Here is a 26,280-nt window from a genome sequence, read left to right on the forward strand (position 1 = left end):
AGGCAAGTCTTTATTAAGGTGCTCAATTTTGATACTTTCTCTTTAATTTCGTTCTTTCTGCTATCATGTGTCATTATTTGTCAATATTAACATTGTTGATTATTTATTCTAGTGAGAAGTGAGGTGATGCGGTCTTTGCGCCAATAATCAATATTCAAAAAGTTACTGTTTTATAAAAAAAAAAAATAATGTCGTTATGGGTTGATAAGTATCGTCCAAAAGAGCTGATGAAGCTAGATTATCATAAAGTATGTATTTGAAATTCGTAATATACGTATGTACATATATTAAATTAGATGTCTAATTATTAGGAACAAGCGGAACAACTAAGAAATTTATGTCATCAAGGGGATTTTCCTCATTTAATGTTTTATGGCCCATCAGGTGCCGGAAAAAAAACTCGCATAATGTGTTTGCTTCGAGAATTATATGGTCCTGGAGTAGAACGTCTTCGGAGCGAAACAATGCAATTTACAACACCATCAAATCGCAAAATTGATATTATGACTACGAGCAGTAATTACCATTTAGAAGTCAATCCTTCTGATGTTGGAATATACGATCGTGTTGTAGTCGTAGACTTAATTAAGCAAATTGCTCAAACTCATCAAATTGATCCAAATGGGCAACGTGAATTTAAGGTGATTGTTCTATCTGAAGTTGATGAGCTCACTAAAGATGCTCAACATGCCTTACGTAGAACGATGGAAAAATATGTAGCAACATGCCGTATAGTTTTTTCGGTAAATTCAACATCTCGAGTCATTCCAGCAATCAAAAGTAGGTGCTTAGGTATTAGAATAGCAGCCCCAAAAATTTCCGAAATTATTACTATACTTCAAAATGTATGTAAAAAAGAAGGTCTCACATTACCCGAAAGTTTTGCTGAGCGTTTGGCTATTAAATCCGAAAGAAATTTAAGGCGAGCTATTTTAATGTTAGAGGCTTGCAAAGTTCAACAATATCCATTCACCGCAAATCAAGATATTGTAGAGTTAGATTGGCAAGTTTATTTAAAAGAAACGGCTAATCAAATAATACAAGAGCAGACACCACAAAAGTTAGAAAAAGTACGTGAAAGATTGTATGAGCTTTTATCTCAAGGTATACCACCCGACACTATATTTAAAGGTCTGGTAGAAAATTTGGTGAAAAATTGTGATATGTCACTCAAAGCAAAAATTTTAGAAGGTGCAACATTATATGAATATCGGATGCTTTCAGGATCTAAACATATATTTCATTTGGAAGCGTTTGTTGCATATTTTATGAATATATATAAAAAATTCTTGTGTGAAGCTATAATTTTGGATGATTTTTAAATTAAATATTAATTAAATGTTAAAAAAAGTTTTTTTATTTATAACCATTAGTTCTTAAACACTAAAAATTTGTAATAATTTATGCAATTTTCAAGCGTTCTTTTTTATTTTGTGCAACTAATTGAATTGCTAGACGAATTTTATCTTCAGATGCTCTGCCAGCAGTTTGAACGTATTCTTCAATCAGTTCCTCTAATTCCAAATGAGCCTAAGAAACAAAATTGTCTCATTTCAATAGATTCAAAAATAAAATAAAAGTTACGTGTCTATATTCGTCATCTGTGTCGAAATTAATACGCAAGCCATACAGTAGAAGATCAATTGGATACAATGGAATACATAAAGACGGGGTATTGGCCGCTAGTGGATGTTTAATATTAAAGTATTCATGACCAGAACCTAACGCAGCTCTTATTAATTCTTTTGTTAATTCGGCAGCTTCCAGCAACCTTGAATGGTTGACAAATAATCTTAATAGTTCCGCTACATTGTCGTGCTAAAAATTGCAACTGTCAGAAATTGGAAAAATTTTGAAAATTGAAATCTATGTCCACCTTATATGAGTTATATAACCATCGAGGTAAAAAAACTTGCAGGTTCAATAATTTATTTACGACCGCTTTTCGAATAGCTGTGAAACCTGTTAATTCGTGATCTTCAATTTGTTTTTGAAGCAACGCCCAAGCCGTGTCTGCCGCATTGTTTTTGTGAGGTAAATCTAAAAATATAAAAATAATACTATACTATTTAGCTTTTACCGGCTTAATTATTTACCGGCTAAATCATTTTCCTGCAACCAGGTCCATGGCTGAGAAGGTCCTTCTTCAGCAGTTCTAACACATGCGGCTGTTAAGCTTTCAAAAGCTGGACATAAATTCAAATCAAAACCTTTCAACAATTTTATAGCTGAAGTATAATGCCCAGCGTTCAATAACATTTGTGATAATTCTTTAACTCCAAGTTTTATTAAAGAAGTACCAACTTCTTGACGATGTTTAGATAAAATTAAACAAGCCTCAGTGTGTAGCAATTCTTTGCGAATATCTTTAATTTCATAGACTGTAACTTTTGACTTTCCATCGTCATCTGGCTCAGAATGTGTTTCATCAGTTTCCATTGCATCTGGATCTTCGGGTTCGTCACTCAAAATAGGTCTTACGATCCACTGGAAACGTTCATCTACCAAATACAGGGTGTTTAAGCACATCAATAGGCTATCATATCTTTTTTGAATTGATTCAGAACAATCGCTTTCAAGTTGTAGACGTAATGCTTGTTCGTACATACAAGATGAGGCTAAAATTTTCTTTGTATAGGTATTTCGTTATTCAAATTTTTTGTCTTACATTACCTTTTCTCATATTGTCCTTGTTTACGTAAAAAGCATACAAGAAGTTATAAACTTCATTTTCTTCTATAGCCATAGAACGAGCCCTTGACTCCAGTATATTTTCAAATTCCTCTTGAAGCCCAGCATATTCAAAGTGCAAAAGTAAATCAAGACGTTTTTTGTTGAACAAAGAAACTACTAATTGCCTTAAACAATCTTTCCTTCTTGATGGTTCTGCATTAAAAATAAGCGAATGGTAGGCTTCCTCATAGTGCTCTAAAACTAGGTGACTATTAAAAACAATTGATTGGAACATCGGTAATTGGGAATCGTTTTTGTCCAATATTCCAATTGCGACTTGTGCCATAGCTATTATATTATCGAGAGAATTATGCTGCTCGAATAATTGAATTACTTTAAGGTAATATTTAGCTAAAGCTTCGTTCAATGTTAAATTTGTTGCATTCTTAAGAATTCGTTCAATTAAGAATTGTTCTGTATGAACTCCATTTGCCGATTGTAAAAATAAATCATAAGCCTTATGTACTTCACCATTGTCCAAAAGAGACACGGCCAAAATGAATTGTCCTAAAATAAATTTTCGAAATTGTGAATATCGTTTATTTAAACATGTAAAATTATGTTTTTTTTTTACTTGAGGAGTTATTCCACTCGCACCATTTATTAAGTAAACGTACATATTCTTGAATGACAATATGTTGACAACTTCCAAAAAGCCATTCCCCAAATACAAAGTTTCCAGATACGGGCCATCTAGTTATTTAAAGGAATATTCTAAGAACTATATAAAATTTATTTTCAACTTACATTAATTGACTTATAATAGTCACTAGAGGAATTAGCGTATATTGCCATTGCAAATCTTGCAGAGTTTTAAAAGGTCCTTCTGAAAATAATGCTAATGCTGTATACAAGCCTTTTGAACTTAAAAATACTCTTAATAATGGGGCAGAATGTATTTGTGCGCTTAAATTCGGTCTTGTTTCTGTTAGTTGTAACAAATTCAGGCGTTGAATGCTACTTTCCCTGAAATCAAATTATAATTTTTAAAATAAAATATTTCACATTTGTTTAACTAGACTGATTATTACAAAGAGGAAGAGTGATTCAAATTAACAGGCCTTTCGCAAATCCAGATCATGACATAATATGATTGAACAAATACTACCGCCTCTGGCATAAATTTCGAGCGAATTGTTTCTAAAACATCCGAAGCAAGCGAAATGGTATCAATCAAAATTTGTTGCAATATTAGCAAATTTCTACACAAAGCATATCTTATCAAAGAGGTCTGTCGGACTGATTCAGATAATATTGAAATTCCAATATTACTCCCAAATAAATTTCCAATTATAAATAAAAACCGTGACGATTCTGCCAAATCTGAAAATTATGAAGACCTTGTTTTGCCTTATTAAAATCATATAATTTCATTTATTTTACGTGAATGGGTTTGCATCGCTTCGGGGTTTCCATAATCCATTCTTAAACTGTTTAACAAAGTTAACATTGCTGAACATATATCACTAACAGATTGTAATTGTTGTCTCAAATTTATCAAGAAATTTCTAGGAAATATCTAAAATGAAAAATAACAATAAGAAAATCTGAAAATTTAAAGGTGAAATTTGCTTATTACTTCTTTGCAGTTTCCGGCTGATAATATCTCGTTGACTAGATCTGCAATCACTACATCCGGCATTTCAAGTTGCTGTAACTTTTTATCGAAATCTAATTTGACATCTTCTGGTAACCATTGTTCTATTTGCGATAGTATTTTCACCAGATTTATTAAGTCTTCTCCAGCTCTCTTATTTCCATCGAAATGCGTAAAAACAAAATTACTTAGCTCAATATTTTCTCCAACAATCATTAAATGTTCTAACGTCTCGCAAGGTCTTAATAAAGAAAAGGTGTTTTTCTTTACAACACAAACAACATCTATACTAGCTAATAATACTAATCCAATTGGTTGACTTGCTTTCATATGATATTGTTCACAACATGAATAAAATTTTTCCCAAAATCTTGTTGCAATTTCTACGTACTCGTCATCAGCAATTTCATATTCTTTAATTTCATTTTGAATTTCTGCTTCAACAGCTTGACATACACGGTCTTTCAGTATATGCATAGAAATATTCGGATCGAATAAGTTATTAGAACGGCGGAACATTACCAATGCTTTTAAGATTACTGAACGATCAAATTTTCCTGGATGAAAAATATAAGAGCAGTAAGCTTGCCGGGGATCAACATTTGGGTCAATACAATAGCGATCTGGAGGTGGCTCCATTGCAGCTGATATCCAACTTAAACTGTGGCCAGGTGTAAGTGAAAAATTTGAAATATTAAATTCTCCTAGAAAATTAAAAAGCCAAATTAACTATGATAAGAAATTTTATGAACTGTTTATTTTACCTTGTGCATTGCACCAAAGGGCCCATATTTTATTTTCTGATACTTCAAAATCTGCTAAATCAGATTGAGGTGCTGGAATAACTTTTGTTTTTTGTAATGTGTAATGTGTACTTCCTTCTGATAAAATTTTAATGCAAACAAACTCGGAATTCATTGAATGGGACAGAAATGCGCACAAGTTGCGGTCGTTAATTTTTCTTAAGGCATTGGTTTGTGCTGATTAAAAGGAGGAAATATATTTTTTTCTCTGTTAAAATACAATTTTTTAAAATGCTGCTTACGTCCTTGTAACCTGTCTTCTGAACCATCACGGATTAAATTTACAACTGAAACACACTGCGCACTGGCAGTAGTCCACATTTTTAAATGATCATCTCTATATAAGGCCATGAGGAAAGTTTGTCCGTTGACGGTAGAGAACACCATAGAAGTAGCAAATTCTGAGTCGATGGACCCCGATTTCCCACTATAATTTTTTTTTTTTTAATTTGAGAATTTTTAATTATATTTTTATATTTTACCCTAGTGCTCCACGAATATTTGAAAATATTCTTGGCATTATATGAGTTTCTTTCAAGACACTTGTAACAGTTAATCCATTTTGGCAGTTCATTGTAAATAAAGCCAGATTATTTTGATAAGCTAAACTGAAAAAAGCTTCCTGTCCGTTCGTTGATAAATAACATGCTGCTGCATGAGGAACTGGATTATCTAAAATAAAAAATGTTTAATTTCTATTACTCTTTTAAAAAAATTATTTACTTGATGATATATTCTGACCAATAACATAATAAGTTGAAGGATCTTTGACTGAATTTGTATTAGCTTCACGAAATATAGAATAACACTTTGTTTCACTAGATTCTTTATGACCGAAAGCATTTGGATGTGTAAAATTTATTTTATGTAAACTTGACACAGTTGTAACTAATATAGTAACAAATTTATCATATTCTGTTATATAAACTGATAAAACTGGAGAATCAGTAAATTTGTATCGTAAGTTGTTATCAAACAAATTAAAATCTAAACTAATTTCTGATAATTCTAAGACATCATGATATGTACGCCTAAAATTTATTTAATCTTCCTTAATTAATGTATGTATTTCATAACACAAAAATATTTACCAATAAATAAAACGATTTCTATTATGGGTCTCTTTTGAATATATATCTTTATAGCAATACCCTCCAGATTTTTCAGCGACTTTAATATCTTGTAGTGTACTATGTGTACCGCCTAAAATTGTTTAATTTAGAAATATACATGCATACATATATAGCAATTTATTTTTTAGAATTATTTTACCTGTATTTAAAGAAACTTCAGTCCATTTTTCTATAGTTGACAAATCTGGTAGTACTTCCCTATAACTTAAATTAAATTCTTCCATACTTTTGATTCTTTTTATTTTTAAAAAATTTCTATATTATTATTTTTTTTGAGCCGCTCTGTTTCTGTTGCTCTTTTTTATAAAAATGAATTCGACATAACCTTAAAACTAATGAAACTCTCTTAACCCTGTAAACAATAAACTCGAAATCAAAACTAAAATCTATTTGTTTTGCATGGATGAGTAATAATATTCTTATGAGTCAAATTTAAATTTAGTACAAAATCATTTTCATGCAAAAAACTAACTGAAAATTAGTACTAATTAATTATCTTACATAATATTATTTAAAAGTTAAAGGAGCGTGTACATTAAAAAAAGCTTTTCGTTTTGATATTACTGATTTTCGTACTAGTATCTTATTTATTGGGATTTAAATAGAACTTTAAATTAAGATTTTGAAAATTTGCATGTATTTCGAATATGAATAATTCAAAATATAATGACAACAAATTTGGGACGCAAACCGAATCTTTATACTATATATTTTATTAGAATATAATTTAGTACTATCGCTAAATATTAAACTTACTAACATTACTTGATCGTAAATTTTGAAATTAACTTTTTTAATTGTTTTTTAATTATAATGTATAATGTACAAGGATATTACTGTATATTTATAAAAAACAATTATATAATTTAGTTATATAATTCATAAAGATAGTAAATTTTAAAAAATTAAAAGTGTATGATCTCTAATCAATAACACATTTTTTTCGAAAAACTAAATTTAAAGGATGTATTTCGAAAATGTGATATAAAAAGAGTTTTTTATTTATTCCAGTCTTTTTTTATGTATAAAATTGTATAAAGTTTTACTTATATTACTAAAAATTAATGTATTATGTAAAATTGTAATGCAATAGAAAGTTGAAAAAAAAAACTTGTTTATAAATTTATGTCATTGAAAAATCTCACAAGATCCATAATACTATTGGCATAAAAATCAGGTATCAATTTACTGAATTTTGGATTCTCAAAATCTTCTAATTTTGTACATCCACTTAATACTAACATTGTTTGAAATCCATTAACTTTACCAAATCCAATATCTTGTTCTATCATATCACCGACCATTAATACTCTCTTAGGTTCTTCAATTTTATAATTTTCAATAATCATTTGTCCAAAATCTTTTCCAGGTTTACCAAACATTATTGGTGTTTTTTTATTAGCTTCTGCTATAAGATTTACAAATGATCCGGGACCTATTTTTTTTTTTTTTATTAAATTATATAAAAATGATTCAATTAATTAAAAATTAATTTTTTGATCAATAAATTATACCAATAAACGTTGCTCCATCAACATGATAGAATTTATCATTGAAACCTGTTAAAAATAAACATTCTGGATCCTTATATAAATACATTTGAGCTCGGGTTAATTTAACTGATGAAACATTTAAATCAACGTCGACAACAACTGCTTTTACAGGTTCTGGATCATTTGATGTCAATTCCATTAAAACACTTAAGTGTTCTTTTGGTAAAACATCCGGCTAAAAAATAAAAGTTGATTTATCTCACTCTAAATGAACTTAAGAAAAAAAAAATAATTATGATAAAAGTAATTTACTCCATCAATAACACGAAATCCAGCTGCTTTCATTTCTTTTATAAATGTTTTCGTTCCAATGCAATATATTAATCCATCAAAATTAATTTTTCTCAAATATGAAATAATTGTTTTTCTTGGATGAAAAAGATCTTCCTAAAAATCATAGCCGGTTATTAAGTTTTTATTGTAACATTTATATATAATAATTTCCCTTAATTATTTATTTAAAAATATTTTTGTATTAAATTAAAAAATCTCTAAAGTGTAACTCTTATATTTCTATTATAATATAAATTTTTATTTTCATACATATATTAATGCCCCTCATACATGCGCTAAAATTATATTATTTATTGCTGGGAAATCATTTACATACTTTGTAAAAAATTATTTGATTTTAATTAATAATGTATTAACAAAATAAATATAAAACACTCATGTTTTTATCGGAGGGCATATATACAATTTATTACGATAAGGAACAAAGTATGTTCATAATCGTATTTAACATTTTATTAAATTATCTTCAAATATTGTCTAGTTCTAGTACAATAGGATATTGCATATTTCTTGGAATTATCAACTAATGTTATCTACATTATTCATGTGCATATAGTGTATAACATTTTATTATGATTTATACTTTTAGTACTGAATTTTTAAAGGGATTTGCATTAAAATAAATATACATATAGTATACTTAACATACTTTTATTTCAATTTTTTTAATGTTATTTGCCAAATTTTGTAATTTGTAATCTATTTAAATTTTTACCTTTTTATAATCGATTCCAGCAACACGAAAATATTCATCATATTCGTCATCACTTCTCATACTATTATTTGAAACAAAAACGCAATGTTTACCAGCTTTTTCGAGTAATTTTATTGCTTCACCTGAACCTTCTAAGGGTTGTAAATATCGCCAAAGAACATCTTAAATTTTAATAGAAAAATTATTATGAATATGTGCTAATTCTGTTATATAAATATTTAACTGATTTTGTTATAATTATATTATTATTTTTCAATAGATTTTAATATAAAAGTTTGGCGTATTTGTCAATTACAATAATTAATTAATTTTACAAACAATAACTACTAATTTCTTAATAGTATAATAATTCTAAAGTATGCAACACATAATTTTTCAAAACTGTTATACTAACCATCACAATCTGTTATAAAAGTATCAAACGAATCTAAAAATTTTCTTTTTTCTTCGGTAGTCAGATCTAAAAGATATTTTGGTGTTTTTTGAACGTCCGGTTTCATTATTTTATATAAACGATGCCAAAACAAATTTAAATATTTTCTCTGAAAACACCAAAAGAAAAAAAAAATTATAACAAATTTAGGTTATTTTTCCCTTTTTTTATTATTATTATTATTACTTTAATTTTTATGAGAAAATTCATACAAAAATTCTAAATTAGAATTTATTTTAAAAGATTTGACCTTAACACTGAGACTTCTTTTTATATACTAGTGGAATCTTTTATTTATTATTCTTGTATGGCAATGAAATATTGATAATTTTGAAATTTCAATGCGATGTGAGTGGCCCAAGCTCTTCATTATGTTTAATATGTAAAAGAAAGAAAAAAGAAAAAAAATTATAAAAACGAGAGACAAAATTACAAAAAAAAAAATAAATAAATTTTTTTTTTAGTATCTTTTTTAGAAGTGCGTGAGCGAAACGTACATAATATAATCTATAGAATATTGTTGAGGTAAGTGTAAAAATTTACCAAGTATCGATTAGAAAATACACATTGCTCTTGCTTATATTAAATATATACTATATATTATATAGATTTTTATATATTATATATTTATATAGTGGACACACACACCTGCAAATAAGTAATATATATGTGTGTAAAATGTGAATACATATGTTCAGTCATAGATAAGATTTTTAAATAAAAATATATATCTACATATTATATACTTTAGAAACATATTATTTTTGTTATTTTCTCATTTTGCAGCCTTAATAAAATACCATTCTAAAAAATTTAAAATACAAAATTTTACAATAGAGTGAAAAGTGTGTATGTATACCTAAATAATATTACAATTGTACTAAAAGTTTATACTTTGGTAACTGGAACAATTTCGTTGCAAATAGTTTAAAATACACTTGAAATTTTATTTTCAGTTCAAAATAATTTTACCAATTCTAAATATTGAGCAACATTATTACACACACAATTATCAAATATATATATAATATCAAAAGTTAAAGCTTGAAATTCTTAATAAAATTATTAACGAAATTAAAGTTATAGAAATTGATTGCAAATTGCATAAAATAATTAATTTTAAATTAGACTGAGTTAATTTATTTTTTAATACATGTGTTAAAAATCATCGAAAGACAAAGATAGGCGAACTCAATCTGTCATCAGACCTATCAATAGTGGGAACTTTAATTCAATCTAAAACACACCTGAATGGTAAAAATCTCCTAAAACTAGTCAAATTGAATAAACATTAGTTTTGCTCTATCGTGTTTTTGTGTCTATATTCCGTGAAGAAGGCACGAAAGTGCTACCACAGCAGACTGTGTTAATAAAATAAATAAGAAGAAATCTGAAAACTTTATCGATTATGCTTTGCAATATATTGGTAATACAATGTGTTGAAATTTTAGAATTCATTAGTGTAATTTATAAAATAATATTATATGTGGTTAATTTCTCTCTTTAAATCCGTATTACAATAATAATAACGAAAATGTTATACTTTGAACGATTTCTCTAAGTAGGTATATGATAACAAATGAAATTATAACAAACAAGTTAGCAACGTTGTTTTAAATTTTATAGTAGTAATTTTATATTAATAAACTGTTCTACCGTTATAAAGTGTTCTTCTAAAGGGGGTGTTAAAAATTTGTATCTGTGTTTTTTTTTTTAAATATTTAAGTATACGAAAAAGAATTGATAATAGAAAGTAAAAATAAATTACGAGTTTGTTGTTTGTATTGATTCCATATAAAAAAATTTTTCTTTTTTGTTATTTAGTTTTTTTTTTTTTTTTAAAGAGAAAGAGAAAATAATAATATAAACATGACTTTGTAAATATCAAAAAATTATTCATCAAAAAAAAAAAAAAAAGGAAAAAAATTAAAAAATTAAATTAATTTTTTTTCCCAATTTAAGAAATGAAAAGTTATTGACCATTATTATTTGTGTATATTTATATAGAATAAAAATAAATATTGTTAGAATGAAGATCAAAAACTGAAAACTTTTAGACAAGGAAAAAGCACGAAGTTGAAGAAAGTCAATATAAAAATTATTATTGTATATTAGTTTTGATAATTGTTGAATATTTTTGTTTTAATCTTGAGCCTATATACAAAGCACATACCCAGTAAATATCATAATAAATTAAATCACTTATGAAATTGTGAATAATTTGAATAATTTTAAAATAACATTATAAATCTTTTACACAACACATCTGCAATAATTGGTGATCACGAATTTCTTGGATATTATTATAGGTGTACCATATGTTTTGAATATTACAATAGCTACACTTATTTCAATTTTTTATTATAAAATTTAAATTAAATGTCTGTGAAATCAGAATTCAAATCACGTGAACTGATTCCTTTTATTCATCAAAACTTTTTATTATTTATTATATAAGGTTTTTGTTATATTTCAAAAAAGCGATATAAGAGTATATTTTTTATTTTAATATTATTGTAATTTAAAAGATATTCATATATTGTATATACATATATACATACCTACAGTAAATGACATAGAGAATTGTCTGGCTGTACATATGTATGAATATTATTAGCGATTTGTGTGTCTATGTAAATAGATTTTTCGACAATCAAAGTTAGTTAATTCACTGCTCATATTAGATAATATTAATAAGATATTGAAAAATTTATTACATATATGTAGATGAAAATATTTTTCTTGATTTTTCATTATATACTTACATAATATGTAGATTCGTTATACAATGTCGATCGCAAAAATCATTTAATAAAAATTAAAATTTCTTATATATTTTTGTTTTATTTTTTATTTATTTGTAGTTTTTAGCACTTATAATGTAACAACTCCTAAATACTCATAATATAAATGTATTTTGTCCTCATTTTTACTATTTATTATGAATTAAATTTATTTACTCACATTTATTTTTTCAATTCACAAAACCCAAAAAAAAAATTTGGAATTAAAATTATTTTTCAAACCAAAAAATTTAACAATAATTAAGAATAAATTTTTTTTTTCTACAAGTGTGTGTTTACATTCATGTGTGTCTAGACATGGCATTATACCAAGAATGAATGAAAAGATATATACACACATACATATCTACATATATATTTTGCTTACATTCATACATTTGCGTACAATATGTGCACAAGCTGTTTTTAAAATGAGAAAAGAATTGTAATAAATGAAAACAAAAAAAAAATAAAATACATCATGTATGTGGGCATGTATACCTGGTCTGTTCTTATAATATCCTTTCCGGAATTTATTTCTGAAAATTTAGAGATTCTTTTTATTGTTTACACAAAGTGTTTTCGGAATAATGCAGAATGCAATAATTTTATAACGTGTGCATATTAATCAAACCATTATCTTTAGAACCAGAAAAACCAGATTTTGTTCAAATGCAAATAATACATACACAAAATTTTAAAAAATCCTTTTAGATTTCATGTACATATTTATAAATATAAGTGTATGTAGTAAAGAAATGAATACATATATATAAAACAATATGCAATAGCAGATGCATTTTAAAAAGTGCATTTGATTGAAACTGTGTAACAAAATAGTTCTAATTTGATTTTCGAATTATTTATTTCAGAATTAAATACGCTGCCTTGTGCGTTAGTATAATGCAACAATATGCGAAAGATGCATTTTATTTATTACGCAAGCTATGAAACAAAATTCATAATAATACAAAGGCCAAATCAACAAAAGTTAACAAAAAGGACGATATAATAGAATTAGTTGGAAAACTTAGCGTGCATACGCATCAAAAATCGAGAGTCACAAAAATTTCTGTCCAATAATACACAATAAACAGATTTTCATTTTACAATTTATACTGAAATATTTTATAAAATTAACTTAAATACAAAAATACTGTTTAGATTTTATTTAAATTTTCAAATAAAATTTTCATTTCAGCCATACTATTTGCATAATAATCAGGTAGATTTTCAGCATTTTCAGGTTTTTTAAAATCTTCTAATTTTGCATCCCCTGTTAATACAATAAGAGTTTGATAACCACATAATTTACCAAATGCTACATCTTGATCTAATGTATCACCAATCATTAATGTTCTTTTTGGATCTTTTATTTTTAATTGATCTTGAATAACATAACATAAATCTTTACCGGGTTTTCCTAATACTATTGGTTCTTTATTACTAACTTTTTGGACAATTTCTGCATAATAACCTGGGCCTAAAAAAAATTTAAACATTTTTTTTTTGACTTAAGAAACTTAGTATAAAAAATTCAATAGAAACAAACCAATCAAACTAATCGGAGGTTTAATAGGCAGTAATTTATCAGTAGCTCCAACTATAAATATACATTCAGGGTGACGTAAATATACTTGTGCTTTTGCTAATTTACAACCAGACACATTAAAATCACTATCCATAATAACAGCTCGTACTGGATCTTGAGCAAATATTCGATTTACAAATACTGTAAGACTTTCTTCTAAAATTTCATTTGGCTATAAATTTTTTAAAAATAAAAAATAAATTAAAAATAAAAATATAATTAAACTTAATATATAAAATAACTTACACCATCCATCACAGAAAATCCGGCATCAGTTAGTGCTTTTTTAAAAAATTTTGATCCAATTAAATAAATGAGCCCATTGAAATTGATTTTCTTTAAATAATCGACAGTTGTTCGACTTGGATGAAAAATGTCATCCTAAAAAAAATTTTAATTCATAATTATTATAGGTAATAAAAATATTTTATATAATGTATTTGTATATTTTTGGCAGCTACTCTAATAATTAGAAGTTATTAAAACTTTGAAAAGGTATTTGACACTGTCAGATATGAAAGTATATGGAGGACGTAAGCTAGTAGGGGAGTAAAACAAAAAATCATTCACATCATATAGCCTCTGTATAATTAGTTAGGAAGATAACAAGGAAGATAAATGTTGACGAATATAACAAGGAAGATAAGGTTGCCAAAATTTGGCGCCTGCGAAATATTTTAAGAATAAAAAGTGTTTGAGCGATATGAAGAAAAAAAAATTCAAAGTTTGAGCGATATGAGAGAAAATTACATATTTTGAAATTGAATTAATTGAAAACCATTTAGCACCCAATTATATTATATTGCAACCATTATATTGCACCCAATTAAATAAAATGCTTGTACATCTTGGAGACTTTGAAGTGTGGCCTTCTTCAATTATAGCAATTAAAAAATTCTAATGTCAATTTTAAAAATTTAAAATTACAACTAAATATTTTTTAATTTGCACGAAATAATTATTTAATTTAGTAAATCAACTTAAATATTTATCAACATGAAATTAAGTTTCAAGTAAAATACAATAAATGCGCGAATATTGCAGTTTTATGTGATTTTATTAAATCCATTTTACTTACTCTATCTATATCAATATTCATTTCTTTGAATTTCGCCTTTAAATCATCTTCTGGTCGTACACTATTATTTGAAACGAATGCTACTTTTTTACCTATTCTTTTGAAATTATTAATTGTATCACTGGCACCAGGAAAAACTGTTCTTATCCATAAAACTCCATCAATATCAGTAAGAACAAAATCGAATGAATCCAAAAATTTTTTCTTTTCATCTGTTGTCATAGTTAAAATATTTTTTGGACCCTTGTCATGACATGAAGATTCCTGTATTTAAAGAAATATTTATGTATTTGTAATTTGAAATGGTATCATAAATTATAAAAGCTACATGCAACATTATAAAAGCTATTGCAACATAAATTTACACAATATTTGAATTTTGAGTAAAGAAAAGCCGAATTGCAACAAGATTTATGATAATTTATGACATAGAATAGCAAATAGTCAGTCAATGATGCGAAATTAATGTTTTCTTTAGATTTAGAAACTTAATACGTAAATAGTAGCCATTATTAGCTGGGTAAGTTAAGCTGCTTATAAATACAAAACTCTTTTACATTTATATAACAAAACAAACATGAATGAAATTATTTGACAAAGTTTTTGTGCCGCCACCATAATAAAATTTTAATAATTTTGTAAAAACATAAACTATGCAAATCAAATTTGGGCCCTGTTATTTAATAGTCTGTCATAACTGCTATATTTTATCATAAATTTTAAAAAATGCTGGCTACTAATTAATTGCACAAGAATAAATTAAAGACATAATTTTTTTAACATATCCGATAATTGCAAAATTCATGTAACCTAAAATTTGACCTATAAATAAAAAATATGATAAAATTTTAAATCGCAGACACATTTTCAAACCACATTAAACTCTTGACAACTTCTTCGGCTTAAAATGTGTAACGTTCAAAATGATTCGGTAGACATAATTAAAGAGCCTCATTTAGTTGCATTAAAAACTCAATAAACCGGGATAATGTTAAATCCCATTAAAGTTAACAAAAATAAAAACAAATATTACTGATGCATTCCTTGTTTTTATATTTTTTGTCAGACTTTCCATTCATTTTTAAATAAATGAATTTTGAAGATAAGAATATAAAATATTTATATAACCTTTGACCAACAATAAAATTATAATTAAGATTATTTGTAATTAAAAACTACTTATTTGTGACTTTAAAGATTGATATAATGAAAAAAAAAAGCAAAAATTTGTTCAACAGTAGCTATTTTTATAAAATAAATGATTAATCTGCTAATTCAGCTGTAGCTGTAACGCATTTTTTAAAAATATTTGTTGGTCTTCATTACCCAGTTTAAAATTTAGAACAATTTTTTATTAATAAATCAAAGCCTTTGTGTTATAAAATAGACGATACAAACCATTTAAAAGAAACTCAAAGTGGTGTTATATTTCGTTGGAAGTCTTTTAAAATTGTTCATTGACTTAAAGCTTGTACATACCACAATTCTATAGTATAATAATTATCCATACAGCTTGTTAAAACGTTTTATAAGATTGAAATCGCTGTCTACAAATTATTATATAGTTACAAATTTATGTTATACACAACTATTATAATTATAATATTATGCCCATATTTCCATTTTCAATCATGTCTTTGTAATTTTTTTTTATTAGAATGCAATTGTGAAAATAATTTGTAATGCACGTTCCTAGAGTTGAATTATCTTTTAATTTAATAATATAATAAAATATAATATGACATATATAAAGATTTTATTGCAAATATATTCATATAATTTTAAATATAACAATAGAAAAAATATTAATGTTGTTCGAGTATTACAAAAATTTTGTATTTTCGGAGAAAAAAAAAATATGCACTTGTAGAGGATTAACAATTTCTTTATTAATATTACGGAAATGATAACTAGTTTCCCTACAAAATGGAACATAATATGTTCCGTTATATTTTAATATTTTGCACCTAAATTAGAAAAGTTTGTGAAACACTTGTGTTAAAGTGTTTCACAAAGTGAAAAGTTTGTCATGAACTTTGCATATTGTTTATTTTTTGTTTTTACTCGTATTCTAGCGATAAGAAATAACATTTTCAGACTTTGTATTTAATAGAAGAGTGAATATAATTAAATTGATGTATGCACAGACATTCATATGTACATATATATATATTTTCCATTAATTTAAGTATATTAAACTTAAATATTAAATGCGGTATTAGCAAAAACTAAAATAGATAAGATTAATTAAATGTTGATAACAGTTTTGTTTTTGATAAGAAGAGAGAATTACGAGGGCATACTCTGTACAAATTATAATTTGACGTTATCATTATTTTGTGTGCATACAAAATTTTCGGTATATTTAAATTTACACAAATTTTGGTAAATATACACAAATATATTATGTATGTATGTATGTTAGTAGGTATATTTTTGTTTATTTAAATTTGAGATTATTATCGTTTAAAAGAAAACGTGTTTTTTAAAACAAAAAAAAATTTTGTTCAACAAAATTTTAATTGTTATTTTTTCTCTTTTTTTATAAATTTCAAATCAATTGTACCAATTGTACAAACAATATTAAGTATAATGTGAAATTAAAAATATTGCAGGTATACATGTATTTACATTATTGATGTACATACATCAATAATGTACATACATATTGATGTATGTAGATTGATTTAGAATTTTTTAAAAATTTTTTTATTATATTAAATAAAAATTACGTTTTTATTATGAAAATGTTTTTTATATTTAGATTATAATATACAGTTGAACCTGGATAAGAGGAATGAGGATCAAATATTTTCCTTTCTTTTGTATAGTTCTTATTTATTTAGTTTTAGCACCGAGTTAAACCCTATTTAGTAAAGAGAAAATAGAAAGTATTACAATTGAACAAAAACGAATTCCTTGTACAGAATATGGTTAGCTTGTTATAAAAAATTCAATAGATCTTGAAAATAATTCTCTCTAATAATTGATGTTTCTCTTTTATGCAGGGTCAGTTCTATTTATTTCCACATAATCATGTTTATGCGAAAGCTATATTCAAAAAATCATTACTATTTTTAATTATTTATTACGAATTTTATTTTATTTTAATTATTTATTACGAATTAAATTAATATAATTCTATAATTAAGAAAATTCAAGGATATTTCATATATTTTTTATACATACATCTCAATATATTGAAATAATTTTCATAATTTATAATTAAATAAAAAAATTTCAAAAACTCAGAGAAAAAAGTGTTATAATCTATTCAATTCTGTAACCATATAATTCATTTCTATATTATTTTGTACCAAAATTGGATGATAATTTTAAATTAGAATTTTTTAAAATTGTTTAAAGAAACTGTTCTCATTTTAAAACAAATTGTTAAAATTTGTTTTTGTTCAAAAAATTTAATTTTTAAGTTAAAAACGTCATTATTTGTGTTATGAAATATTTATTATTCAAAATGACAGGTGAAATAATGTAAGGTATAATGCTTAAAGCCAATTCTCCCGTATAGGCATGATTAATTGAATTGAAACCAAATATAGAAAATATAAAATAAAATTATTAATAGAAATTTTAAAATTAATTAAATCTGATTATATAAGTTTTAATAAAGGGCTCGAATTTCAATAAATGTTTACAGAATTTTTCTGTATTAAAAATCAAATCAGCTTTCGTATATATGTACACACTTACTTTATTACTATAATTTTCGATTTAAGAAACTCATAATCCGTTTATTGTTCATGAATCTAATTATATAATATTATTGAAATCATTAATATAAAATTTACAATAAACAAATTAACTGTTATACCTTCATCTTACCTTTTCATTATTAGTAATTGAACAAATACTATTATGATGATGATTAATTTTTGAATGACAGCAATTAATAAATGAATTTAATGTAAAAAGAATATAAAATATTATGATAAGAAAATATGACACATGATTTTTTTTATTTAAAAACATTTTACTAATAAAAAATATTTACGTAAAAAATTTCTTATGATTTTTATATAATATGATTCACAATATTATTCACAATTGTATAAGTAAAATAGTTGACAAAATTTTTTATGCAAAATTAAATTATTTTTTATTTTTCTCTTACATTTTGTGCCATTTTTTGAAATAAAACTATTAAGCAATGTTTTTAATTTTAACCCTTTATTTTACAAATTTCAAAAAATTTTTTTTCACTAAATTTTATTTAAATAAAATATTAAAAACTCCTTGATGATTAAAATATTTGTTTCGTAATTTATAAAAATAAAATAAATTTCCCTTATTTTTTTATTAATTTTTTAATTTTAAGAAAATTTCTTTTTAATCTAAACACCTTGAAGGAATTGAATGTAATGAATTCAATAAGAATTTTATTGATAAAATGAGTGTTGTTTTTTTTATTCTACACCTGATGTTTTTTTTTAACTCATTTACACTTGTTTTTGTATGATAAAATATAAAGTAAGTAGGTAAATATTAAATTACAATAAATTGTACATATATATGTATTATTTTTATTTATTTATATTATGTAAGCACACGATTACGCAGAGTAAATGAAAATGATTGCGCACGTCTTTATATTACAATAATATAGAAAAGAAATGAGATCGGAGTTAAAAAACAAAGTAAAAAAAATTCGAGCTTCTTTAATAGAAATTTTTTTTTTTTTTTATAGGATATTTATATATTTTCCAAATGTGTATGTATATACATGTGTTATCTACATATGTTGTCGTTTCATAATATTTGAAGGGTTAAGTTTTAAAAAGTGTATAATTATAATGATTTTCCACTTGAAATGTAAATGAATTCTGTAAAATAAATTTTTTTTGTGTAGAACTTGTTTGGCTAAGCTTTTTGATAGTCCGAGCGATTTTTCGGAATTTTAAATTTTTCGCCAGTTACAGTTTAAATACATAAAAAAAAGCTATGCTGAAAAAGTATTTATGAAATGAGTCACATATCGTTCCTAGTTTGGACTGGAATGAAATTTTTCAAAACTTTGTGCTTAGTCTTTCATATAGTATATTGTGAATAAGATACATTTTGAAAAATATATGAAACAATAATAATTTTTTAAAATATAATTACAGAGAAATGAAAATGGAGCTTGGGTATCTAATGGATCATTTTTTGATGCTCTGCAAAAATAAAATAAACATAACTTTTTCGAGAAAATGATCTTTTTCGCTAAAATTTCGCTAGCTTCAACTACTTTGAATCTGTTATGGATATTTGTCAGAATAAATTTATTGAAGAAACAAACAAGATTGACAATATACTATGCCATATAGACTAATGTTAAACAAAATCTAAATTTCCCGTAATTCTAAATCGAAGAGCTTCAATATGTAATACTACTATTAATAATACCGAGACTAAAATAAGAGGAGAATTAGAATTGGCAGCTAATTACATCCTATAGTCATCAACTCATTTCATTTCAAACCATTCATAAATTGGATTAAGTAGTCCTTTAATTGTAATGTACAACTTAATATACATATAAAATCGAAAATAATTTCTGATTAGGATTCACTTTTATACTCTTATCTTTGTACACTATATTTACAGTTTATTTTTTCTCCATATTTTGTATAATTACGAGTTTTTTTTTGTAAATGTGTATATTACGTATAAGAATTTAAGATATTTATAAAATATATATGAAAAGATGACATAGTATTGAATTAGAATTATTTTTATTATATGATTGCTATTATTGTTTTTATTTTATATTAGTTAAGACTGTTTAGTTTAGAGTGATGTTATCATAAACCTACTTATAACATACATACATACGTAATATGTGAAAGAGACTGAAAAGAAAAGTTTCTTTGTCTTCTTTAATTGCTTCATTTCAGTAAATTTTTCTCATTTTTTCTTCTGTTTTGATATCAATTTAATAATATTAAAGCGAATTTTATTGAAGTCAAACATATATTGCATACGTTCTCCTACACATGTACATACATACGAGTATATCCATTTAGACATATCGTATATATTTCATATTTTAAATAAGATTATGTTTTTGTTGAGCACGCAAAAATATGATGAGGGAAAATGTATTTAAACTATGCCGATCCGATTTTGACCAAAAATTGAAAATTCAAATCGGTCTTGATGACTAATATTCAAAGCATATACACACAAAATGTTGGTCTACAAGACTTTATTGGTTATTATTATAATACCAAAAATTTTTTAAAAATGATTTTAACAGAACCACATATATTTTTGTTGAATTGTCCCAATGACTAACATGGAATTCGCGATATTCAAAATTCACCTACTTAATTTAAGTGAATTTCGCAGAATACTGTAATCATTCTATATAGTAAAAAGTGACATATTTAATTTTAAAAATTTCACCTAATATTTTATGGGACAAAATGAGAAATCGAAATGAAAATAGAAGTTAAAATCTTATATAGTTAGAAAAATCATACATAAATCTTCATAGAAAATATACAAGAACATAACCCACTCTGTAAAAATTTATTTGTATAAATACAACACTGTTTAATAGAGTTCACACATACAATATGCTAAGTAATATACCCGCACTAAATTATAAATAATTTAATAAACTAATATTTTTACAGTGTAATTAAGATCTTTAGGTCAATTAAAATTATATTTTGCTTTACAATTATCAAACATGTGCAAGACAATGTAAACAAATACTTTAGATACATAATTAGAATAACGAACCGACTTCAAATTTATATTAAAATTTATTATGTAAAAATAAAAAAATCATAGACCTCCTACAAATTTTCTACAACGCAAGGAATTACGTATATTTTAGATTGCAGACTTCAATAAAACATTAAATTGACAATAAATTAAAATTATAATAATTAAATTTTATTTAAGACTGTAAAAATTATGTTAAAATTATCATTGCGATGACAAGAAACAGAAAAGAAAACAGTTGACCAATTTCCGGATTTCTTATATAAGCAATTTACATATTTTGTTTTGTGTGGTTTTTTTTCGCGATAATTATATAAGAGCGTTGACTGCATATTTTTACTTACATATGGTTTACATATTCTGTTTTAATTTTCAAGATGGTTTCTATTTTGTTTGAACGGTGTTAAGAGATGAATTAAAAACAAATTTTTGAGAGAAAACATTTAAAGCGTGTCGACGTTTTCTTATTGCAGTTATAAAAATTCATGTTACAATTTTTTGTTTTTTTTTTATTATTTTACAAAATCTACCAGATTTATTACTATGGGTATGTGTAGCGTGTAATGAAAACAAATTTAAGAATATTATCTACATATCGAATTATTGCAAGCTATATATGTATATATGCATTATTCCAAAATACATAATAGGATTAAATATATAATATGCTACAAAAATATGATCTATATAAATTTATTAATGCGGAAATTAAACTGGTTCTACACTATATATTAATGAATCTAATGCGCACATAATAAATTCAAGATTATCGGTCTTATACATATGGAATATGTGTGTAGGTCAATTGAAGTATTGTATTTCAATAAAAGTGATATACAATAAATAATATTATTGTAATTATTAATAGTAGATTTTTCAATTTTGTATATGAACGAACGTTGCAAAAGGCCCCAATTTTCTTAATAATGAAATCTTCACAGAGTTTCATGAAATTAAATTATCCTTATCATTATTTAATGCTAATACTCCTATGAAAAACAGATTTCGTTACATTTAATATCAATTTATTTTAATCATACAAATTTATACGAATAAAAAATAATTTTATACGATCTTTATAAATTATTTTAAAATTTGGTTTATCTGTACAAAATTCAAACTTATATGTTTATTTAATTTAATAGTTTTGAGGATAAAAGTATTTAATAACTTCTCATTAAAAATTTCAATTTTTCAAATCATTAAAAAATTCAACAAAATCTACAATACTATTAGCAAAATAATGTGGTTGTTTTACTTCCGGCAATTGTTGAACATCAGCTTTATTTGAAGCACCTGATAGAACTAATAATGCTTGAAAATCATTATTTAATGCAAATCCAATATCTTGAACCAAATTATCACCAATAAATAGAACACGTTTTGGATCAATAATATTAAAACGTTCAAATAAATATTCAGCTAAAAGAACACCTGGTTTTCCTAAAACATATGGTCTTTTATTAGATAATTTTCTTAATAAATTTATAAATATTTCTGGTCCAATAACATTTAAATCTTCTTTTAATGGTATTACATAATCACATGCACCAACCATAAATAAACAATTCGGTTCTTGTAAATATTTATTTGCTCTATCTAATTTCGCAACATTTAAATTTAAATCAATATCAAAAATAACAGCACCAACTTCATCTTTTACTGGTAAATCATTGACAAATTGTTGTACATTTTCATATATTTTATTTTCAATATTTAATACTTTAAATCCAGATTTTTCCAAACATTCATTGAAATATTTATCAGCGATTGTGTATATCGGTTTTCTCATATCAATTTTTTTCAAATAATTTATGACTGATTTAATTGGTGTTACAACTTCTATTTCAGAAATATTTTTCACATTGATTTGTGTTAACTTATCATAATATTCATTTTCGGAACGTAAACAGTTATTAGAAACTAGATGACAAGTTTTACCAGCATCTTTAAGAAGATTTAATGCTAATCCAGAATTTTTTATTTGATCATTTACATGCCAAAGAACACCTGTGAAGTAAAAGAACAATTAATATTATATTTTATTTTTCGTTATAAATATAGTTGAAAGTATTTATGTAAGTATATACATAGCTATAATTAAGTTTAAAATTACATTTATATTAAAGTAATTTCTATTTAAAAATAAATTTTAAAATTCGTTTAATATTCATATGAATTCGAATTATTTGTGTTCATACAATATACATAGGAAATTATACAACTATAATATAGTTCGCACTTATACTATACACAAAATTTTTAGTAAATTTATAGTACATAAATCAATTTGCATAAAATAAAAATTTGCATATATTTGGGCGAACGTAAAACAAAATATTTTACTAAACAGACAAGGTTTCACCTTTTGTTTGAAATTCTATAAATACACTTTTGAAATTAAATTTGCATATTTAAAAATAAAAGATTTTTATATCACTTACATCTTGTGTAGGTGTTAAATACGTTCCTGTTACAAATTGCGTATCAAAAAAGATAAAATTTTCGCACTAATTTATTGAGCTAAAAGCTAAGAGGAAGTTAAAATTAGCATAATTTTTTGACGGAGATGAAAACAATAAAAACCATTATTTTTCTGTTTAAGGAATTTCTTATTCCTAAGAAGAACAAACTTTTATAAATCAAAATTCTTGGTAATTGTTTAAACGAATTTAATAATACGGCAAATAATTCAGTAAAATATTGTCATTGTTGTACAAGTACTTATGATAGCTGCGTAACCGTCATAAAACTAAAAGTTTTAAAACGCTTCCTTTTCAAATTTCACTTGAAAAATTTTATTAATTTAAAACTTATGATCTCTTATATATATACATTATTTTGTAGAAAGTTTTTGTACGGTACGGATATCACAGATTTAACATGATGATCTCTTTTTTTTCTGTCATTTTTAATATTTTAGATAAATTTCACATGTCGTAAAATGCGATTAATTTAAGTATAATTAATTATTTACAAATATCCCTTTAAAATTATTTAAATATAAATCCCTTTAAAATTTACACTAATTAATTAACTTGTGATATATTGCACTTTAAATCAACAAATGGTTATTATGTAAAAGAACGCTTACCGTCACAATCTGATAACACCATGTCAAATGAATCCAAAAATTTTTGTTTCTCTCTTTTATCTAATTCCAAAATATTTCTTAATTTTTTATCATACGTTTTACTTCTTAAATATGTCACAAATCTTCTTGACACAGATATCATTGAAATTATGTAATTAAAAAAAACAATCAGAAATAGAACTTAAAAAATTCGCAAGCAAAAACTTCTACTTTAATGAAGAATGAAATTTAAATGTTTCTTCAAGAAAACTCCTTTTTGCACTGCCTGTGCTTACTTATGAACGGGGATATTAAATACAAAAAAAGACTACTTCTTTCTAAGGTTTTGACAATTCTTCAATTTTTATATAATTTATTTTTTTGGTGAATTAATTATTTAAATTTTTATATGTTATTAAAAGACAAAATAATTTAACAACATACTAAGAAATTTTAATTACAGAAGATATAAATGACAGTTTCATAGTCGAAAATTTTGTAATGTTGCTGATTGGCAATTAAGGTTTGGGCTGTTAACCATTATTAATTTATCATTACTAATGTTATCGTCAAAATTGTCAAATTTATTTTAATATCATTAATGATTGGCATTTAAAAAAATTTATTCATGTCGCAGGAATAATTACAAATAATCCAAACTATGAACTTTTCTTTTCTTTGAATGCCTCCCTGTTTATGGTGGAAGATTTTAGTATGCACTCGTATGTCGAACATAAAGTATACAAAAATTTTCCCAATTTATACTTTGTAGTCGTGCAGAATTTATTTTTAATTCTTTACCGCATAGATTGAAAGAAAACATGCACAGATTTTCCTCGAAATTGAGTTCCACATATAGATCTCAACGAATAAGTGCTAATTACTTTAATTGCGCAATATAATTTTCAAAAAAGAATTGACAAACAATATTTTTTTTAATACTTACATTGGTTTCTAATATATAATTTGGTTTCGAAAATCCTTTAACTTTATGTACTGTGTGATTTCATAACGTACGATGAGACAAGAAACTTTTATTTTACCATTTTTGGACAAAATGTCCTCAAAGGACGATGAAACTTTCTTAAATCAATGAAGTTATCAACCTACTGTTTGCTATAATTCTCATATTTTTTCGTTAAATGAATTACGTAAAATTCTTTTTTTATGGTTACTACCATAAAATATATGTGATCGGAAACTATTCATTATACAAAATTTAATTCATAAAATTAGCATTTTGGCATGGCATGAGCGGCCAAATTACATGTAGTATTACAAAGGTGATTCTGGCGAAAAAACATACTTTAAGATATTTAGCGAAAAAACGTAAGCTACAAATAATTAATTTTTTATTATGACTTTTTTTTTAGAAAAAATTTGTATCGCCTTCCTTGCTGTGGAAATAACATTTACGACACGGTTGCTTGTGAATTTATTATACAAAAGTGATTGAAATTTTAGTACAGATTAAAATTTTTTTTTAAATAATTAAAACAAAAGTTAAATTAGATTCGAGCTTATTATTTGAACTTATTAGTTCTTGTGATTTGTTTTAATTTACATAGCATTCAACTAAGGTGTAAGTTACAATCATAAAAAAATTACAAAGAAATTACTATAAAATATTTATGTAAATACTTGTAAATTTGATCACTATATATACAATTTAATTAGCTCGGTAATAGAATACGTTACACGTGACCGTGTTCATTTGTTTGTTTGAAAATGCAATAAAGGTAAACATAATAGATTAAAAAAA

The 26,280-nt window shown here is 24.8% G+C and overlaps 5 protein-coding genes across 5 annotated transcripts; 1 reads left to right on the plus strand and 4 right to left on the minus strand.

Moving 5' to 3' along the window:
• The first annotated feature begins 75 nt into the window (after window positions 1-75).
• On the plus strand, window positions 76-1,341 carry LOC129613120 (replication factor C subunit 3). The gene is made up of 2 exons (XM_055527062.1): window positions 76-248; window positions 312-1,341. The coding sequence occupies exons 1-2, from the start codon at window positions 189-191 to the stop codon at window positions 1,320-1,322; spliced, it is 1,071 nt and encodes a 356-aa protein (XP_055383037.1). The 5' UTR covers window positions 76-188; the 3' UTR covers window positions 1,323-1,341.
• Window positions 1,342-1,349: 8 nt separating this feature from the next.
• LOC129613118 (nuclear pore complex protein Nup160 homolog) lies at window positions 1,350-6,580 on the minus strand. Its single transcript, XM_055527061.1, has 16 exons — window positions 6,406-6,580; window positions 6,225-6,336; window positions 5,857-6,164; window positions 5,616-5,805; window positions 5,376-5,560; window positions 5,095-5,310; window positions 4,313-5,034; window positions 4,117-4,252; window positions 3,765-4,056; window positions 3,481-3,699; window positions 3,308-3,426; window positions 2,674-3,240; window positions 2,097-2,618; window positions 1,877-2,040; window positions 1,585-1,818; window positions 1,350-1,530 (listed from the first exon to the last, which is right to left on the minus strand). Exons 1-16 carry the CDS (start codon window positions 6,488-6,490, stop codon window positions 1,402-1,404), a joined length of 4,200 nt encoding a protein of 1,399 aa, XP_055383036.1. The 5' UTR covers window positions 6,491-6,580; the 3' UTR covers window positions 1,350-1,401.
• Window positions 6,581-7,375: 795 nt separating this feature from the next.
• LOC129613282 (uncharacterized) lies at window positions 7,376-19,071 on the minus strand. Its single transcript, XM_055527281.1, has 10 exons — window positions 18,846-19,071; window positions 14,714-14,977; window positions 13,882-14,016; window positions 13,573-13,807; window positions 13,247-13,527; window positions 9,223-9,391; window positions 8,829-8,989; window positions 8,072-8,206; window positions 7,781-7,994; window positions 7,376-7,701 (listed from the first exon to the last, which is right to left on the minus strand). The coding sequence occupies exons 1-10, from the start codon at window positions 18,855-18,857 to the stop codon at window positions 7,382-7,384; spliced, it is 1,926 nt and encodes a 641-aa protein (XP_055383256.1). The 5' UTR covers window positions 18,858-19,071; the 3' UTR covers window positions 7,376-7,381.
• LOC129613226 (glycerol-3-phosphate phosphatase-like) lies at window positions 13,139-13,685 on the minus strand. Its single transcript, XM_055527209.1, has one exon. It carries the CDS (start codon window positions 13,544-13,546, stop codon window positions 13,205-13,207), a length of 342 nt encoding a protein of 113 aa, XP_055383184.1. The 5' UTR covers window positions 13,547-13,685; the 3' UTR covers window positions 13,139-13,204.
• A 3,319-nt stretch (window positions 19,072-22,390) lies between the features above and the next one.
• LOC129613283 (uncharacterized) lies at window positions 22,391-24,681 on the minus strand. Its single transcript, XM_055527282.1, has 4 exons — window positions 24,540-24,681; window positions 23,192-23,455; window positions 22,646-23,146; window positions 22,391-22,434 (listed from the first exon to the last, which is right to left on the minus strand). The coding sequence occupies exons 1-4, from the start codon at window positions 24,679-24,681 to the stop codon at window positions 22,391-22,393; spliced, it is 951 nt and encodes a 316-aa protein (XP_055383257.1).
• Window positions 24,682-26,280: the final 1,599 nt, after the last annotated feature.

Source organism: Condylostylus longicornis, unplaced genomic scaffold (genome assembly GCF_029603195.1).
Source record: "Condylostylus longicornis isolate FDR11 unplaced genomic scaffold, ASM2960319v2 ptg000081l, whole genome shotgun sequence".
Classification (NCBI taxonomy): Eukaryota; Metazoa; Arthropoda; class Insecta; order Diptera; family Dolichopodidae; genus Condylostylus; species Condylostylus longicornis.